The sequence below is a fragment of the Phoxinus phoxinus genome (genome assembly GCF_949152265.1).
Source record: "Phoxinus phoxinus genome assembly, chromosome: 14".
Classification (NCBI taxonomy): domain Eukaryota; kingdom Metazoa; phylum Chordata; class Actinopteri; order Cypriniformes; family Leuciscidae; genus Phoxinus; species Phoxinus phoxinus.
In genome coordinates, this window is record NC_136889.1 from 14324413 (window position 1) to 14345176 (window position 20764).

Consider the following 20764-nt stretch of genomic DNA (forward strand, 5'->3'; position numbering starts at 1 on the left):
GTGTAATTTGGCACATTTAAAGAGACTGGCAGGCTCTGTAAGAACATACCACACAATGGGGTAAAAGTTGCACCCCTGGGGGGCAGGAGGGGCCCAAAGTTGCCCCAATGAAGTACTATGGTGTAGGACAGCCCATGAAATGGGCTGTCCTACACCATAGAAACCGCATTTGTATTGAATATAACTCTGGATCACATTTGAAGAGGCTGGTAGGCTCTGTAACAAAATACCACACAATGGGGTAAAAGTTGCACCCCTGGTTGGCAGGCCTGGCCCAAAGTTGCCCCATTCACATACTATGGTGTAGGACAGCCCATGAAATGGGCTGTCCTACACCATAGAAACCGCATTTGTATTGAATATAACTCTGGATCACAGTGTCATAGAGACAAGGGGGCGGGCTCATTTTACTCAGACGACCAATCCGTCTCTCAGGATCATTGTGAAGCTTTCAAGCCACGCCCTAGCAACCATTTAGAGCAACTTAGCAACAAGCTCCATAGACTTCTATTGAAAGACATCAAAGGGATATCTCAGGAGATAAGTGTCATAGAAACATGAGGGTGGGCTCGTTTGACTCGGGGCAGCAAACAGCCAATCCTCAATCACCTCAACACATCCTAGCCCCTCCCTAGCAACCATTGTCGAGCACCTTAGCAACCAAAATCCAAAGAGGGATATCTTCCATTCTGAATGTCACAGAGACGTGGCAGTTGGTTTATATCATTCATACTGACAAGCAGCCTTTGGAGTTTCATTATTGACAGCTGCCAAGCCACTCCCTAGCAACAAAAGAGAGTACCCTAGCAACCATTTTGCAAGACCTATATCTCTGCATCAAAACATCGTATAGAGATGGGGGTTGGTTTATACATTCACACTGACTTTGGAGCTTCATGATTGGCAGCTGCCAAGCCACTCCCTAGCAACCAAACAGATTACCCTAGCAACCGTTTTGCAAGGCGTATATCTCTGCATCAGAACATCGTATAGAGATGGGGGTTGGCTCTTTTGACTCATGCTAGCAAACAGGACTTGCTACATGCTACACATGCTAGCAGTGAATAGCTACATGCTAATATTGATTAGCTAAGTGCTAAATCATGCCAATAAAATGCTACAAACTCCATAGTAACCGTCTGTGACAACTACCAAACACCTAGTAACACCATAGCAACGACCCAGAATACCCTAGCAACTGCCTAGCAACGCCCTAGCAACCACCCAGAATACCCTAGCAACCGCCTAGGAACGCCCATAACACCCTAGCAACCGCCTAGCAACCACCCAGAACACCCTAGCAACTGCCTAGCAACCGCCTAGCAACCACCCAGAACACCCTAGCAACCACCTAGTAACCACACAGAACACCCTAGCAACCGCCTAGCAACCACCCAGAACACCCTAGCAACCACCTAGCAACCACCCAGAACACCCTAGCAACCAACCGAACAACACGAATAAGCCATATCTCAGCAGCAGAACATCGTACAGACATGGTTGTTGGCTCGTATGCAATCATGTACCACACTCTAGCAACCGAGTGTCGAGTTTTGCCACTGCAAGCACCATTCACATTTTCTTCTGGAAATGTACGTTCTAGTTGAGTTCTGCTCCACAGAACTATGAATTTACATATAGGCTAATAATACCAACTTTTACAACCCTTCAAATATCGAACCAGCAATATAATATTGAAACAGGACAACAACTATATAAGGTTCTCTAAAATAAAATGCAATACGAGTAACGACATAATATAAAACAGTACACCAAAACAAAAATTGCAGGTGGGGCATCTAGTCACAGATGACCTATGTTCGGTGTGACGGAAGAGGTCACGTGTGTGTATAACTGGAGGAAATCGTTTCATTCGCTGCTGCTCCCCTCAGTGGAAAATATTAGACAGACCGGCACATTTCCGAACCACTACAACAATATCGCCCTTATTAAACTGACATTAAATGCGCATTCATTTTCGATGATCGGCTAGTACCTGACATAGAAGCATGATGCTTTATCAGATGATTATAAACGTTTACACAGGTACAGAGCTAGCAGGTTAGCTGGCGTCTCTGGACTGCCAGTGGACGACAAGGGAGCTGCTTCATTTCCTCGTTTCTCGGATCGGGAACAAATCCAGCGGTTTATGTCGTCGGGGCGCTCCTATGTTTTGGTATTATGATGAACATGGAGCTGTTTCAAGCTAAAGATCATTATATTCTCCAGAGCGGAGATAACGCGCTGTGGTGCAGCAGGAAGGATGGATCTGTGGCCGTGAGACCGGGTAATGCTTGCATTTCAACTTAAACAGTGTACATGTGTTTCAATGTTTTCGTTTTCACTGTCTACATTGTTGCCATTCCCCGCGCATAATAATGTACACGTCACGTCACGACACGCTGCTTCAAAACAGAGATAAAATGAGTGATTTGTGCTCCTGACATGAGAAGACGGATCACTGAGTTGTATAGTGTTGAATAAATGTTAAAGCGATGGAAATGTCAGGTTTTTTAATCTGTCGAGCTAGGCTGTTGTCTTGAAAGATGCCCAGTTGTGGTGTTTTCATTGCCCTACTTTCAAAGCAGCGGCGCGTGCATGAAAGCAGTGTCAGTGCAAACCTCTGGTGTTTTGATCGGATGATGCCGTGGCTAAAGCCCCTTTTTCTAATTACAGACAGTATGTGTTTTGGGGGTCAGTATATTTTGGTCAAGGGCGTTTAGATGCCAGATTGAGAATCTTAATGGGACAATTTACATGAAAATAACATTTCTGTCATCATTTACTCCCCTTTTTATTCCAAACCTATGTAACTATTTCTTGGGTGGAACACGAAAATAGATGTTTACAGAATGCTAGGCACTGACATTCAGTTACCACTATACTTTCATATCATGTTTTCCCCCACACAATAAAAGCGAATAGTGAAAGTGCCCTAAAATTGTGCCTGCATCTACTTTCTTGTTCCATGGAAGAGAGAAGAGACCGTCACAGAGGGTGCACATTTTTGCATCAAAATGATCTTGGTTTGATGTTATGATGTCCTTTGGGCCCAGTTCCAATTGTGCAGGCTAGATCTGTGAATAATAGTACATAACCAGTTTACAGGGATTACAAATTACCACTAAATGGCCTTAATTAAACATTATTAGATAATTTTTTAGCATAATTTGTTATTTAAAAACGATGGCTGTTTGGGAAGAAATGTCAGTAGTGAATAAATATTTAAATGTCCATCAACTCATCTTACCAGTGAGTTGGTGTATTTCTAAATATGCTGGATAGTGCTGTTAGATGTCTCACAAGAGAATTATATAGTTACACGGTTAAAAGTTGAAGGTTAAAGTCAGGGTCAGACTTGTGACTGTTCTCCTGGAGAAAGTGGTACGTGTGTTTGGGCAAGGCATAGTAGTGGTAGATAGTCAAATGAGAGTTTTCTGCCTAGGCATTAAACCAATAAAGTACTGGTGCTGACGTGTTTCTTTAACCTCAGGCAGGTTTGACATCGCTCTTGTGTCATGTGTGCATTGTATGTCTTTTATCAGAAATGACTGTTTTGCAGATATTTTTTCGTTTAGATTGTTTTTACCAAAAGGTTTGCATACTCAACCATGACAGACGTTTTATGGTCACACAGACAACTAAAAATGCCTTTCTCTCACACTTTTTTTAATCTCGCCTTTGAATGTCTACCTATACACACCACTTCTATCTCTTGCCAAGCCTAAAACTAGATGGGCAGCTAGTCCGTCCTGCAGATTATCGGGAAAATTGCATCCTGTGAAGATTTGAATAAGTTCTAGCTGTTTTTAGCCATGTGTGTGCAGCCGAGCTGATCAGGTTTAGGTTGCAGTCTGTTTCATTATTTAACTGGATAAGGGTTTCCACTGTATTCATGATGCATAGATACAGTCTCAGTTCTTTTGAACAAATTCCATAGTTGCCAGCATGTCTGGGTGAGTTAAACTTTATACCACCGTATTAGTTAATAGTTTGCTTATTATTCAGTCCCAGTCGGTGTAGTGTGGCAGATGAATAGATCATAATAATGTCAAATGAAAGGTTAGCCACTTCAAACTTCTATTAGATACTTGTATGAATAGATCACAGTGATGTATTTTTAATTACAAATTATATTATCATCATAAAAATTTGAGTGCAATGTTGAATTTAATTTAGTTTCAGAATTTTTTATTATTTGGTAAGTCTCTGCTCCTACCAAGATATCATTCAACTCCACGGATGTACCAGTTTTTCATGGCCTAGTATTTGGAGAACTTTCCTCAAACTGGAATGATGCCCAATGCCAAGCTCATGGTCATTATGGAGGGTTTTTGGCAACTTCATGATGCAGCTCATCCAGCTCCCACCCCTCCATCATCAGACTGTGTATGTCTCTTCCCAGTTAGTCAGGAGATGGTTGAGTGCATGACAGTGGCAAATGTGCTGAGAGCATCCACTTCCAAATGGAACTATGATGTCTGTCAAAAGATAGTAGGAGCTATTAAGCTACCATACTATCAGATACTCCATAAAATGCTGTCTATGCACATGACATCTCAGACCCTGCTCATCATTCCTAAAAATGTAGGTGATGCTGATCAATCATCTTAAGAGGAATTACTGAAATTGGTGACTCAGGTTAGCAGTCATCTTTGTGCGGAACCTGTCTTAAAAATGCTTTTGATAGTTGTTGTTTTTTAAGATCAATTGTGAGCAGCCACATAACCTTAGAAAGTCGAAGGAAGCTGTGATGGTTCCTCTGCCCCAGATGCAGCAGTGCAAAAAAAAAAAAAAAATAATTAAAAAAAAGTATTTGTGTGTAATAAAACAAAAATATACACATTAAATGTAATAATAAAATTATTGAACAAAATTATAAAAAAAACACTCAAAATGAACATATATTGTCCAAATTATTTATACCACAACATTTTTCAAAACATAAAGTGTGCCTTATCTAAGGGGTGAAAACTGGCAACATTTGAGTTACTCCTGTTTTCTGTTGCTTGAAGAACCTTCAATTTTCTAAACCCCATTTTAATCGTGGATAGAGAAACGTTTCACGTGCAGTTTATAATGGGTTTAGCACCGATGATGCTTAACAACAGATACCTAAAGGCATGCCTTATATTCACATGCTTTGGACAGTCATGGAAACACATCGCATTGTATAAACAGTCGTTTTGTAGTTTTAGGAGAAACATGTCAAATGGTGATTGAAACCGTGAATTGAATTGAAGAAGAGACTGTTTAATTCTTGCCTTTATAGTCTGAATTTTCTGGAAGAAACTTCAGTACAGTGGGCAATGTATAATGTGATGATGCGCAATGTTGAGCCTGTAAATAGGTCATGTAATGCATCCAGTCATTAACCCAGGGTTTAGAAATGTAGCCTACAGTTTGAATCTTCAGCATATGAATACCTAAAATGAATTGTTAACCCCGGGTAAATTGTGAGCAGTGTGAAATCCGAAGCAAGATAACCCAGGATTTAGAACGACCCAGAGTTAACTATTTCAAGTCTGAAAAGCCCTTATTATGAGCTGAAAAAAATGTTTTGAACACTTGTGACTTATTTTAAACCTTCTTTCAGCAACTGACCTCCTGCTGGCATGGAACCCTGTCTGTCTGGGCCTTGTAGAGGGTATTATTGGAAAAATACAGCTTCATGCCGGTAAGTTTGATCGTCAGACTGGTATATTTTGTGTATAAAGGATGAGAATTAACATTTTTAATTCACAGTAATGTTTACAATAAATTCAGTGGCTCTAAAGCGTATAGTCTAATGTTGTTAGATAAAATACCATTCAGATCCTGATTTAATAGAATACGTGATTGTTTTCTTTTTTTCCCTTTTTTTTCTGTAATTCAGTTTGCAGCAGGAAGAAACTGGGTACCAGAGACTCATAATTAATATAATGAAAGGCAGCTCCAGCATCAGAAATGTCAGCTAAATTTGGTTTATAATTTTTTTGTAATTGCTAATTGTCTCTCAGTGCTCTGTAGCCCATATGTTCTGATGTAGCTTTAGCAGATTAAATAGAATGGCATTGAATATTTGCCTTATTCACATGCTGTGGTATTTACAGGATACACAGTTCAAAGAATATAGTCATGAATGATCCATATATAGATCCATTTCCATTAAACAAATGCCTCTTAATAGATTAAAAGGAAGCTCTTGAGCGATTATTAGTACAGAAGTGAAATGATGGCATGTATGATACTTTCAATTCATTATTCGGTGGCTGATTTGAGAAGTCAACCTGTCTATTGTTAACAGGTTGACATTATGTATAATGTCATTATAATGCCAATCTCTCTTCCTTTTTCAGAGAAACACTTGCTTTGTCTGTATATATACATATATTTTCTACTATTATTGATGGCTAAAATAATTGTTCGACTTTTTTGCAGTTTTTCAGGGCAAGGCTACACAGATGAGCCATATCATCAGTATCTTGCTACATATTATACATGCCTTACTTTGTAACATAATCCAGTGGGCAAACCTGATATTTCCTTGCACTGTTCCTACAAAGGCTGTTCTCATTAAATTTTCCACCTAAAAGATCTCAGAGTTACCTGCTGCAGGGTGTGCTTTACTGCTTTTATCTGTTGGTTTACATTGAGTTGTCAGTGAAAGTATGACTGCATCTCGTCTCATTGCAAATGTCTTTGAAGTCATTGTTATGAGAATACTTGCCATTGGAATGAATCATGCCGGATAGAGCAGGAAAATGAGGCGTGGAACTCTGCACTCATGACACATTCCCTTCCTCCTCCCTTTTGGGCAGATCTTCCTCTGGGTCTGATCCTGATTCGCCAGAAAGCACTGGTGGGCCAGTTGCCAGGAGACCACAAAGTCTACAAGATCACCAAGATGGTTGTCATTCCGCTCTCAGAGGATGAACCACAGGATCTAGAATTAGAGGTGACTAATTCTAACTGTTTTGTACAAACGTTCTCCATGTTGGATTTAATTAAAGTTACTATAGAATCAGACAAAGACATGATGTAAAAATGGCTACATTAACCATTACATTTCATCATATTGATGTGTTGATCTAACATTTGAAGAGCTATTTCTTGTCATTATCCATGTTGGTAGAGAGCATTCATTGGATCCTGATAGAATTGTCTGGACTGTCTACCCGAATTCCCACTTGTTAGTGTGCCTAGACACTTTAGGCCAAGACTTTAGGTATTTTAGCCCTCTCGTGTAGTAAATGGTTGACGTGCAATTTGTGAATACCCAGGATTAATTGTAACCCTTGGTAAATTGTGAGCAGTGCTGTAAAATGTTAAGCAAGATAAACCAGGATTTCATTTACCAGGGTTTAGAATGACCCAAGCCAGGGTTAAATAATAATAATAGAATGACCCAGAGTTAAAGGGGCTATATGTAGAATTTGGAAACCCTTGTTATTACACCGGTCTGGATATGTGAGACTATAGCTTGAATGAATCACATTTCTTTGGATTACTCCGTGACATTACAGTACCGAATGGCTCTTTCTGCGAATAACATTGTATAAGCATTAATTTCATGTCTCATTAAATGGAAGAGAGGCTCTTGGGAGCGTGCATAATCGTCACATCGTTTTTGATCTTTTTGAGTCTTCAGGCTTTCATAGACAGCCTAGGAAGTCGGGGAAGGTCTCTTCTTTTTAAGTTTCGTTACAAGCGGTTCACATATTGCCAATAAATAGAGATAAATACATACAAATTCTTACATATAGCCCCTTTAAGTTTTTGAAACTGAAAAAAAAGAAACATTAGAAGAGTTATTTCTTGTAGCAAGTATTTGTTCCTGATAGAATATACCGGACTGTCTTCCCAAATTCCCACTACTTAGTGCGTCCATTTGTTGCTTAGACCACAACTTTAGATCTTTCAGCCCTTTCGTGTAGTAAATTGTTGACGTATAACTAGTGCAAGAGTAGTGGTGTGTGTTTCTAAGGGTTCCAGAGGAAGCATGATGTTTCTAAGGAGTCAGTCTCTCAGCAGAGCTTCTGGGATTAAAGGAGATGTTTAACCATGTAAGTGAAACAGTCAGAGGTCACTGTTATCCATTCTCTTGGTGCGCTATCTCTGCTTGAGTAGTTTATCACAGAATAATTGCCTTGAATTACTTTGAGATGGCAGCCTGCCTATGTAGTTTGACTCTAGTTGTTCTGTCTATTTAATGGGCACATGAATCTGCTCTGGCATCAGCAGGCTAGTTTTAGTATCCATCTTGGCAGCCTTTTGGTTTTAATTCAAGCAATTACTGTAGCAGTATTTTTTCAGATGGACTTTGAGCAGGGAAACAGAGATGTTCATGGATTATATATGGATGTAGATTTGTCACCAATAACAGCAGATTGTTAGCAATAACACTAACTCTTTATCAACTATTCTTTTTCTTTCATTCTCCTTCAGCTCTGTAAAAAGCATCATTTTGGAATCAACAAACCAGAGAAAATCACCCAGTCACCGGACGAGTCCAAGTTCCTGTTAAAGACCCTGAGTCAGATCAAATCTAATGTTGCTGTTCCCATGAAGAAAAAGGTTGATGGGACATTTTGATCATTGATATCACTTTAAAATTACAATCATCTTGAGACCAAATATTCCGTTTTACTTAATCTGTTTAACATGTTAGCATTGTTAATATAAATCAAATCTGAAAATGTAAAAACAGAGCCTTCTTATTCACCCATAAATGTACTTCTCTTTAACTTAGTATTGTCTCTTTAACCTTCTTTTGTTTGTTCATTCCCATCCAGTATTCCCCTGCCTTTCAGGTCAAGGAGAATAAAGAGAAGGAACGTCTGGAGAGGCGGCTGTTTGAAGAGCTCTATAAGATATTCATGGACTCGGATTCATTTTACTATAGTCTGACCTATGACCTAACCAATACAGTCCAGCGACAGGGAGCGTTAGGCACGTCAGATCAGCCCCTGTGGAAAAAGGTGAGAGTTTTTGTTTTATATATTTTGAAAGTTAAATGTCTACTGAATGAGTGTTTTAGCTTTGTGGTTTCAAGTTATTATTTTAAAAAGACCGCAAGTATAAATGTAGCTATTAGCCATTTATTTACTTTAACTCCTTCGATTTTCAATGAGCAACAGTTACAATTTTTTACTAAAGACTAACTTGAGGATAATGAAATTTTAAAATGTCTTTTAATATTGATATTGGTGACAGTTGTGCAGATACTTGATAAAGCAGGAAACTGTTTCGTTTATTTGAGTGATGATGTTTCGCACTCTTTTGCACTTGTTCCACACATACAGGATGCGATACATTTATAGCCAAGCTTCATTTCTCTTTTTTTTATTGAATAAACCATTATCTTTAGAAACTTCCTGGATATTGCACTAAACAGTAGATCTCTGACAAATTTGTATTAGTTATTTCTTAAGATATAGCTAACAATGAACAATGACGGAAGGGAAGAAGCGATAGTGGGTTATATATGAGTTATCAATGAATGAAATATATATATATATATATATTTCATTCATTTAAATAAAATATAAATATTTTAAAACAAAAAAAGAATGACAAAAACCCATTACAAACTTATTAAAACGTTCTGAACGTTTTTGTTGGGCGGTGGTTGCTGTGTCATTTTCCAATCCCATTCTCCATTGTCCCCGCAGTCATTTCCTGTCTCTCTGTGTTTCCTAATAGAAAGTCCATAAAACACAAACATGAACACATTCCATCTGACAAACTCACAGAATACTGATGCCCATAATGTTGTTGTTTTCTTTTAGGTGGATGATAGATTCTTCTGGAACAAGCATATGGTCAAAGACCTAATTGACTTGCAGGTGCAAAACCGTTTTCTCAAATTTTCCAGAATTGTAATGGTTAATGTTTGAATACGTAAACAAGCCCTGAATGGTGATGATAAAAAAGCCCTGTTTTGCAGGTGCCTCAGGTGGACTTTTGGGTGATTCCTATCATCCAAGGCTTCGTGCAGGTGGAGGAGCTGGTGGTGAACTATAACGAGAGCTCTGATGAAGAGAGGAGCAGCCCGGAGACGCCTCTGCAGGAACCCACCTGTGTGGATGATATTCACCCTCGCTTCACCGTGGCCCTCATCTCCAGAAGAAGCCGCCACCGTGCAGGTACAGTACATAAGTAAATAAAGAAATTAGGGGTGCACGATATATCGACTCAATATCGTTATTGCGATATCCCATTGCCTGATATATCGAAAGTCTCGCGATAATTATGCAATATTTTGTTTATGATGCGTCCCGTCTGACATGCACCTCTCGAAAAATACACGTCGCAATTGGTAGCGTTGCATTTCATTACTTTTAATGAAGATAATTGTGTCTGCGATTTACTTTCACTTTGATTTGCAATAGTTTGCACGTTGGCTTGATGAAAAGATCCTCAGCTGCTAATCTGCGCTGATGCGTGTTGCAGTAGCGCCGTCATATCTGACTATAACATGACATAGGCCATAGCCTATAACACGCTCTCACACGTTTATTTTTTTAGCATTTTTGGGAGGAGTAAAATTTACATTTAAGACAGCTCGATCATGCAGGTTTGCACTGCACAACATCAGGAAGATCAGGCCCTTCCTAACTGAGCATGTAACACAACTTCTCGCCCAGGCCTTGGTTATCTCTAGGCTTGATTACTGCAATGCTCTTCTGGCCGGTCTTCCATCATGTGCAACTAAACCTCTACAAATGATCCAGAATGCTGCAGCCCGTCTTGTCTTCAACGAGCCCAAAAGGGCCCACGTCACTCCTCTGTTCATCTCTCTGCACTGGCTACCACTCGCTGCTCGCATCAAGTTCAAGGCATTGACGCTTGCTTACAGATCGACCACAGGCACAGCTCCCTCCTACTTTCACTCGCTCCTACGAGTCTACATCCCTACCAGAAGCCTGCGATCGGTCAATGAGCGACGGCTCGTGGTACCATCACAGAGAGCCACAAAATCACTCTCCAGAACATTCTCATTCACGGTTCCTTGCTGGTGGAATGATCTCCCTACCCTCGTCCGGAATGCAGAATCCCTGACCACATTCAAAAGATAACTGAAAACTCATCTCTTCCGTGAGCACTTGAAGAAAAAAAAAAAAAAAAAAAAAACCCTTCTCTTTAATCCTCCCTTGTTTTGGCTTATGCTACTCTGAGTAATGCCAGAACTTTGTATTTTGAGCACTTCTTGCGTTATTTTTGCCTCTTCACGATGACTCGCTTGCTGTAGTCCTCAGTTGTAAGTCGCTTTGGATAAAAGCGTCTGCTAAATGACTAAATGTAATGTAAATGTACATATGTGGTTTCAACAACCAGATGCATTTACACTTGTCCAGTTTCGTCTGGAATGCGGCCCAGACCTCCTCCTGAAGTGGTTTGAGCAATCTGATTCAAATCCGTCTCGTGTTTCGGAGGGCATTCACACCTGGTCTCTTCACGATCAGATAGCTATCCGATCACAGAAAACGCATGAAGTGGCCAGGTGTAAACAGTCCCTACATGAGTTGCCGGGGAAAGTGCAAATTGCCTTCTAAAGGTTACACGGTTGTTGATGGGCCCTGTTTCTCATGACATTTTCTTTTTACTGTTTTTTTTAGATGTATTTTTATTGTTTCTAACATGTCCTGTTCTGTAGACTTGCTCTTTATTTATTGTTTTTTATACTGTAGTGTACATACAACCAGTACAACATGTCCCGTTCCATAGACGTGCTCTTTATTTATTTATTTTATACTGTACAACCAGTACAACATGTCCTGTTCTGTAGACATGGTTATTATTTATTTATTCATGTTGTACCAGTCCAATATGACTTTCAGTTGAAATAAACCTTGTGTTGTAAGAAAACTTGTTTTATTTGTTATTAATCTATTTTGATGCGTTTTCCCATAACTTTTGTAATTTTACTTATGTTTAAAAGTATCGAAATTAATATCGATATCGCAATATTCATTATCAATATCGCAATATCACATTTTGTCAATATCGTGCACCCCTAAAAGAAATAAAAATGTACTTTGCATCCCGTCAATATGATAACGTCATCGTGTGCTTTCCAATGAAGGAATGCGCTACAAGCGGAGGGGGGTGGATGCAGACGGACATGTGGCCAACTATGTGGAGACGGAGCAGCTAATCCACGTGCACAGTCACACACTGTCCTTTGTACAAACGCGAGGCTCTGTCCCTGTGTTCTGGAGCCAAGCTGGGTACCGCTACAACCCCAGGCCTCGTATAGAGAAAGGTGAGGTGTATCTGTGTAATTCTCTCTTCAAATCATAAATGAGATCTAACTGGCAGCGCAGTCTAGCACTTCTGTTTATAGATGAGCTATTACTGTGATTCATCAGCTTAGTCATTGTCCTGTGAATGGCATCAGGTGTGAAGCAGGTGGGTTTTCATGGCTTCTTAGTTGAACAGAGAGGATGTTGGGGCTCTGTGGTGATGGCTCAGCACTTTACTGTGACTTTGATTCCGTGATCCACATGCAGCGTTGTGTGTTTCCTACATGATGTGTTATCTCCGATGTGTTTTGTTGCAGGAGAGAGGGAAACTATGCCTTATTTTGCCTCTCACTTTGAACAGCAAGTTGAGATTTACAAAAAACTGGTAAGGTGTTTTTTAAAATAAAAAAAAATACTAATATTGAATGAAATGCTAATATTTTTAGTATAAAAGTAAGGCATTCGATTCCTTTAGAAGATTTTAAATATGTGTAATTACTGAATTCAGCAGTTTTGTCTGGATGACATTCATAGTGAAATATATAATATGTAATGACACTGATCAAAAGTCCTTATGCTCAGCAAGGCTGCGTTGATTTGATTAAAAATACAGTAATAATGTGAAATATTATTACAATTTAAAATGTATTTTACTATTACTTAATTACTTAAAATGTAATTTATTCCTGTGATGATAGAGCTGAATTTTCAGTATTTCAGACTGAATTACTACAGTCTTTAGTGTCACATGATCCTTCAGAAATCATTCTAAAATGCTGATTTGGTGTCTATTTGTATTATTTTCTAAAACAACAACAACAACTTTCTGACACTAAACCTTTGTAGAAGTTTTAAACCTCATTTAGATATGACACAAAACACAATTGTTATAATGTCAAAATTAATGTTATTGGTAAAAACAAATGACCTGCATTTAATCATAATTGCATTTGTTAACATATTAACAGCCCTGACAAAAAGCAATAAATATCATCCTTATATTACAGAGGTTTTTTTTTCTTTCACCATCAGATCATCATTAATTTAGTGGACCAAAATGGACGTGAGAAGATCATCGGTGATGCTTACCTCAAACAAGTGCTGCTGTACAATAATCCCAACCTAACATACGTTTCATTTGACTTCCATGAGCACTGGTAAGATACCCAACCTTGTGACTTTTATAAAAGAGCCTGTTGTGGTCAAATCTCAACAACAGATTTTCTCCTTTGTCACTTTCCAGTCGAGGGATGAAGTTTGAAAATTTGCAGACTCTCACTGATGCCATCTATGACATTATCACAGACACGAGATGGGCCTGGTGAGTCTTTCATTGGCCCTTTAGTCCCAGTTCTCTCATAAAAACTGACTAACTCGGTCAGTAATGTCAAAAGTAATGTCAGCTGGACTGCTGGTTGATTATAATCAATCTACTTCGATTTGCAAATAGGGTGGACCAAGCAGGAGTCATCTGCCAACAGGAAGGCATCTTCCGGGTTAACTGCATGGATTGCTTGGACAGAACTAATGTGGTACAGGCCGCTATCGCCCGTGTGGTCATGGAACAGCAGGTATACAAATTCACATTTGAGATTGGAACATGCTACACTGATAAATTCACACATAAAAATGAAAGTCATTTTGGATAAGATCATGTGCTAAATGCCTTAAGGTGTAAATAAAACTGGTTTCTAGGAGCGCTGCCATACCACACCCACAGAATAGTGTAGTGTCTTTGCCTCTCTCAGATGCTCTGGCTGTGCCAGCACATTCAAAGAGTCTTTTCATCTGTTTGGTTCCAGCTGAAAAAACTTGGTGTAATGCCACCCGAGCAGCCACTGCCCCTCAAGTGTTACAGAATCTATCAGGTGATGTGGGCCAACAATGGAGACACCATTAGCCGTCAGTATGCTGGCACAGCTGCCCTAAAGGTAAATAGACTGAATGCCTGCCATTGATTTTATGCTGTCCCCATTGCCCATTTATTTAAGTCATCTTATTTGGAGTGCCTATATTATATAAATCATCTAAATATTATGTAAATAATTTATTTACTTATGTAAATGAATGATTAATTTATTTGTTAATAATTACTTTAAATGCAAATAAATTAAGTAATTCATTTTTAAAATGGTTTTGTAATTAAATTTGGCCATCCTACAGGAATTCCCACAGCATCTTTTTAAGGATGAATAGGATTAAAAAATTGAGACTAAAGCCTTTAATCTCATACATAACTGAAGTAGGACAATGAGGGCCACCCAATAAGCTTGTCCGCTTAGTCTGATATGTGAAATCTCTTGTGTAGGGAGATTTCACACGAACAGGAGAGCGAAAGTTAGCTGGGGTAATGAAGGATGGTGTGAACTCAGCTAATCGTTACTATCTGAACCGCTTCAGAGATGCCTACCGACAGGCCGTCATTGGTGAGCATGGGAGATTGTCATTTGAATCCTTATGTATTTTTGATGTTAGGCACACAGCGCTATTAGCACAGCGCAGTGCCTCATCTGCCATGTACTGTATCTCTGATCCTCCCAGACCTCATGATGGGACATCCAGTAACGGAAGACCTGTACTCCATCTTCAGCAAAGAGAAGGAGCATGAGGAGAAGGAGAAGGAGAGCCAAAGGGGAGCTCAGGAGCAGGTCAGCCTCCTGCTGCAGACGTACATGCAGATGCTGTTACCCGATGATGAGAAGTTCCACGGTGGATGGGCTCTTATAGACTGTGATCCAAGGTGAGAGCCCTCAACCTCATCATGCAGTGTTTTTAGGAGAGTTCTTATTCCAAGCCAGTTTTATGATGCAGTTTCAGAAAAGGATGCTGTATTAGGGGTTGCACACACAGGACGCATTTTTCCATTCAAATACGCAAGATGCAGGGCAGTGGCATCAAAAGAAACAGAAGGTCTTAAAGCACTTAAATGTTTCTTTAACTTAAACGTCATATTAATCGAATCCATATTTACAAAGAAAAATAATGAAAAAGCAGCACGGTGGAATACAGAAATGTGTTATGCGTGAACGGCCCTTAACTGTGTAATCGCTTTTTTTTCTTTATTGGGAAATATTCAGTTACAACCGAAGAATAAAAAATTACAATAACACAAAAAATTAATTGCAATAAAAAATGACTGTAATAATGCTAGGATCTATTATAAAGCTTGATTTAAAAATTCATGTTTAGTGTACTCTTCCTCCTACAGTTTGTTGTCAACGGCTCAGAGGTACTTGTGCATATTGTTTTTTCATATTTGTACAATTATTGTTTGGGTGAGGGAGCCATATTTCCTCAAATCTTTTAAGCATCTGTTGGTGGTAGGCCATGGTGATAGGTGCCTGAAAACTGTTACTGATTGGGTTGGAATTCTTCTTAAATCTTTGTCTGACCATAATATTTAATGCTTATTTGAGTAAATCTTCATACAAGATATGCTCGAATAAGCATAATATATTATGGTCAGAGTTAACCTCAGATGATTAAATACCTTCTAGTGAAATGTCATGCATTTTGCATGACATTTTGTTTATTTTTCTCATATATGCCCAGGGTTTAATGGAAATATTCATGAGCCTCACTTTGAAGATTTTGACCTTTTATTGTGCTGCTGTTTCTTTTTTCCCCACTTTTAGTCTTATAGACGCCACCCATAAAGATGTTGACGTTCTTCTGCTGCTGTCCAACTGTGCATATTATGTAGCCTAGTAAGTGCATTTTCTCTCAAAGTTTGTGTTTAAAAAAACAACAACAAAAAAATAATTTTTTTCTTGGCATTGATTTAGTAATGCCACTTAACTTTTGTTGTTTCTATTTAGTTATGATGAGGAGGCGGACAAAGTCAACCAGTACCAGAGACTCAGTTTAGAAGGTCTTGAAAAGATCGAAATTGGTAATAGTTTGTAAATAAACTTGTGGGTGTCATTTTTGTCCTATTAAATAAAATGTTCTGTGATAATACAGTTAGCCAATGTTGGTCTTTGTAGGGCCAGAACCAACTCTTTTCGGAAAGCCTAAATACTGCTGCATGCGGCTGCACTATAAGAATGGGGAGATAAGCGGTTACTTCCATACGCTGAGGGCTGTCACACGGAATCCAGAGGATGATGGGAAAGGTTTGTTCTGGGATATCATGATTTGTTGTGGCTCTAGTTCAGCTTCTGTATTGCGTAATTCTGTGAATGACATTATGGGTTAAGTTGGTAAAAGATATAACTTGGCCTTGTGTATGCTGGTGGAGCTTGAATAGTTTTGTGTTTGTGTTAAATAATTAATCCTTTCCTCTGCACTTGGGTTGTTTGCATTTCAGACACACTCCAATGCATTGCTGAAATGCTTCGTATTACAAAGCAAGCTATGGGGCTTGACGTCCAGGTCGTTGAGAAGAAACTAGAGAGGTAAAAAAAGAAGAAACTTTTGTATGTGGGCTTCTTCAGTTTACACTAACATTTTTAAGGTTTTACCTTATTTACAAAGGACACAAAGGCTTTGTTCACACTGCAGGGGAAATCAGATTTTGTTCATAAATCTGATTTCTAAATAAGTTGTGTCTGGATATGATTGTTGTGTATGAGACTTTACTGTGAGACTTTAGTAATGGATGTTTCAACTCGCTGCACAACAAATTACAAAAAGATAAAAGAAAATAAAAGAAATCCAATCTGATCATTTAGACTGAGATGCATTAACAAAAATCTCATTTGTTAATGGTGTTTTGGGATCAGGTTTAAAAAATAGATTTAATGTGTTATTTTTTCACATTAAGACTACAAAAACCTAAACTGATTAGTTTTTTTTCCCCTGGCTTTTTTGAACATCCAAATTGTTGATGAATCTCGCTTTAATTGCTTTGTTTCAGGAGACACAGCAAACCACATGAGGATATAATGGGAATTCAAGGAAAAGCTGTGGACCAAGTCCTTGGGTCTGGTTTGGCTCAAGGCAAAAGTTTCCTTTTGAACAAGTTCTCATCGCTAAACCAGAAAGTGAAGCAGACAAAGACTAACGTCAACATTGGAAACTTCAAGCCCTTGGGGAAACTGGGGACCTTCTCTAAGCCTGAGGTGAAAGTGAACTTCCTCAAGCCCAATTTACATATGAACCTCTGGAAATCAGACAGCAGTTTAGAGACCCATGATGGCAATACTGGTTCGGCAGCCCTGAAAGACCTTAAAGACAAACATTCGGATGAGATTTCCTCTGATTCCGATTCCTACAACTCGGATGAGCTGCCATGCTCGGGCTCTCGGGAAAACGTAGACTATGTGCTCCCTAGCTGTGGAATTGTAGCATCTGCACCACGACTTACCATTCGCTCGCAGTCAATTGGCAGCGTCGAGCTTGCTGTGCCCTCTGTCATCCGAGTCACAGGCTGTGAAAATAAGACTGCGGATAGCTTGTCAGTTGGCCCAGATGGACAGTCTCCTGGGACAGCCTCGGAGGCAGAGGAAGCCATTCTGATTGACTTCGGGACACCTATTGATGCTTACTGCCACCAGTTTGTCCAGGATGCCAAGACCAAACCAATAGAGGTGTTCGAGGAAGTGGCTCCAGCACCCAAACCGCAAGCACCTCAAGCCCCCTCGGCTCCTGACACAAGACTGGGGTCTTCTAATGACCAACAGCAACTCCCTCGCCCATCTCAACTTGAGGTGGAGACCTCCGTCCGAGGAGCAAATCTACTGACTGTCCAGCCTGCGGGCTCAGCCACATCATGCGGGTCACAAAAGAGTTTGGAAGACATCACAGGACCCTCGCCGGCAGACGGCAACGGAAGCCGTGTCGTGTCGCCCTTTGCGAAGATCAGGAGCTCCATGGTGCAGGTGGCTAGTTTTACCCAGGCCGGACTTACCCAAGGCATCAACTTTGCTGTAGCTAAGGTGCAGAAAAGCCCAGAGACAGACGCCGTCAACGAAACCCAAGAGAACGAATTGCGAGCGATGTTTACACAGTGCCAGACCAGGATCATTCAGATATAGCGTGCTTAGCAGAGGCATTTTTAGAGTTAGATCGTGACTTCCTGTAAAGTAATGGTAGCATAAGCTCACAGAAGTCAAGCCACACCACTAGTTTCCCCTCCAGTTAACCAAACCAAAGTTTACAGCCAGTGTTTAGTAGTAAGTAGTACGTCTAAGAATAACCCGACTGTACCAAATCGAATCATAAACATCTATATATTGCTGGTTTGCATGTTAAGAAGCAGGCAACTCTGAGGTATATTAGGACAGGCAAGTTGTATTGCATGTCAAGACCCAAGACCTAGATATGTCACGTGACCCCATTTGTGCAGTACAATTCACTGGCTGTTGTAGCTGTAACTAAAACCTTTTTCGATTGAAATATCTATAAGTGGGCAGCTTAGACAACCAGACCGTACAGTTATATAGGTATCTTTGATGTGGTGTTTGTCATAAAAATATACCAAAATAGGACCACAATAGTTGTGTAGGATCTATGGTCAAATTATATTATTCAACTAAGTATTATATGTACGTACTGTAGCAGTTTCTTTTAGTACTCTCCAATTAAGATGTTTATAGAGAGTATGCTCTTAAGTTTATAATCCTAGCTGATGGAAACAATCCGTCCAGTTCTTTTGGGCTCTGTAGATGTAATCACGCAGCTAAATCATTTGACTAAATCATGACTAAAACTGACATTTATTGTCACATGTTGGTTTTGAGAAAGGCTTCTGTCTTAAAATGCTTTTTATTTCATGTTTTTCAGTTGTATGCTGTGGGATAATGTAACAGTGGTCTGCTGATATCTTAAAATGCTTAAAACGTACGTTGGGGAACGACCTGTTTTAAGTACCTGTAAAAACATCAAATTTATTTGCAAAGGCATTGGACTTTCGTATGCATATATAATAACGTTTGACTAGTATTTGACACGGGTCTGATGCAGGGTACCCATAACACAACTTTTTGCACTCTTAAATGGCAAGAGCAAGCCTTATCAGATTGCTAAATGCCAAGTCTACCTATAAATCAGTTTTCATTGAAGTCATTCAGGTTACATTTATGTTTTGTCTGTAGTATCTATGTGATGTCTTTAGATTCGCTCTGGCCATTTGGTTCAAGATCAAGAAGTGATGCAGATTAGATCATCTTTTGAGGCTGCCTTACCCAATATATAGATGCAGAAAGAACAAAGTCTTACTGGGTGATATCCAGTAGAACCTAGGTTAATTATGCATTATTTAATGATGATAAGTGCAGATCCTGTGGGATGGATCTTTGTGTATTAAGAGACTTTGAAATAGTTCAAAATCTTATGAGCTACATGATATCTAAATAAGACACCGTGAACATCAGTGAGAACATTATATTGGCTTTGAGGGCTGGTTTATAAGTTCTTTGGGCCGCAGTTTGTTTTTCAAACACGTCACCAGCTTTGTTTCTCACACACATCATTTCTTATCTTTCTCTCACATGTACTGTAGCATATAGTGCTGTGCAAGACACTGGTTTACACGATGCTGTTGCAATGCATACACATTCAGACATTCCTGGAGTTGGTACGTGGTTTATTAACCTTCTGAGATTGGAACTGTCTGAGCTTCAATATATGGTGGCTGTTATGCAATAGTGATAAATACATGCGCAGTAGGTTTGGTGGTAAGTGGACTTTTTTTGTTACGGTTTTTTTTTCTTTTTACTATTTAAGACAGCATGCACTGGACTGCACCCTGTTCTTTGCTTTGAACTTGAAATGCTCTTATTTGGTGGAGGATCTTGATAAACATTCCTCTTGTTTTGGAGGTGGGGGTAGATTGTTTTTTTTATGTATGAATTTTTAATTTTCTATGCATAAAGACTTGCACTGTCTCTGTGGTTGTTCCCCAACATCTTATAATGTTGCAAATTGTCACAAAGTGCTTTTGAATCCACTTTTTATTTTCAATGTTTGTAACTGAACTGACATGTATCATATTATATTTTGTCCAACAGTCTTTTGTTTCAAAAGCACATAATTTCCAGCTTCTTCCCATTTAAGAGAACGTCCTACATACTTTTTGGTTAATTGTTTTCATCTATTGTACCCAAAATATTTTTTTTTTGCTAAGTATTTATTCAAAATTCATGTTCTCAAGTGTACTCCCTAGTATTTTCCTATGTTAATAATAATTGTCAACTGCTGTATTTTAAAATGTTATGGGCTGTACCTGGGAGGCTTTTTAAGTAAATAATTAAAAAAGATTGTCATTTTGATTCATTTACAACTTTGATGACAGATTAACTAAACATAGGCTTTCACTAACTCTTTCATCACCAAATACTGCAGACATCACTTGCAAATGTTTTATCCTAACATCGCTCACTGATCTCACAGCAAACTCTCCTTAGTGTCGGTATGTGGTTCCTCCCAGTGAAGACCTTTTGATTGCCCAGAGCTACACTGCAAAGCTACATTCTTTGCATTCAGATGCAGTGTGAGAGGTTCGTGGCTCCTTCACTCAGGTTATAACACAGAGGAATATGCGGGTGTTGCATTGCCTAAGATATTTAACATTAACATGTAAGCACTGGCACTTT

The 20764-nt window shown here is 39.2% G+C and overlaps 1 protein-coding gene across 2 annotated transcripts; it reads left to right on the forward strand.

The window, feature by feature from the left end:
* Positions 1 to 1875: 1875 nt before the first annotated feature.
* On the forward strand, positions 1876 to 20441 carry inpp5f (inositol polyphosphate-5-phosphatase F). 2 transcript variants are annotated; one of them, XM_079634300.1, is made up of 20 exons: positions 1876 to 2287; positions 5597 to 5677; positions 6801 to 6937; positions 8428 to 8556; positions 8775 to 8960; positions 9771 to 9827; positions 9929 to 10127; positions 12068 to 12247; positions 12545 to 12612; positions 13260 to 13384; positions 13471 to 13548; positions 13678 to 13798; positions 14030 to 14158; positions 14536 to 14653; positions 14769 to 14967; positions 15863 to 15934; positions 16046 to 16119; positions 16214 to 16342; positions 16537 to 16624; positions 17086 to 20441. In XM_079634300.1, the coding sequence occupies exons 1-20, from the start codon at positions 2182 to 2184 to the stop codon at positions 18203 to 18205; spliced, it is 3396 nt and encodes a 1131-aa protein (XP_079490426.1). In that variant the 5' UTR covers positions 1876 to 2181; the 3' UTR covers positions 18206 to 20441. The 2 variants fall into 2 exon arrangements, with proteins under 2 accessions (XP_079490426.1, XP_079490427.1); XM_079634301.1 differs by having other exon boundaries at positions 2053 to 2287; positions 8793 to 8960.
* The last annotated feature ends 323 nt before the right edge of the window (positions 20442 to 20764 follow it).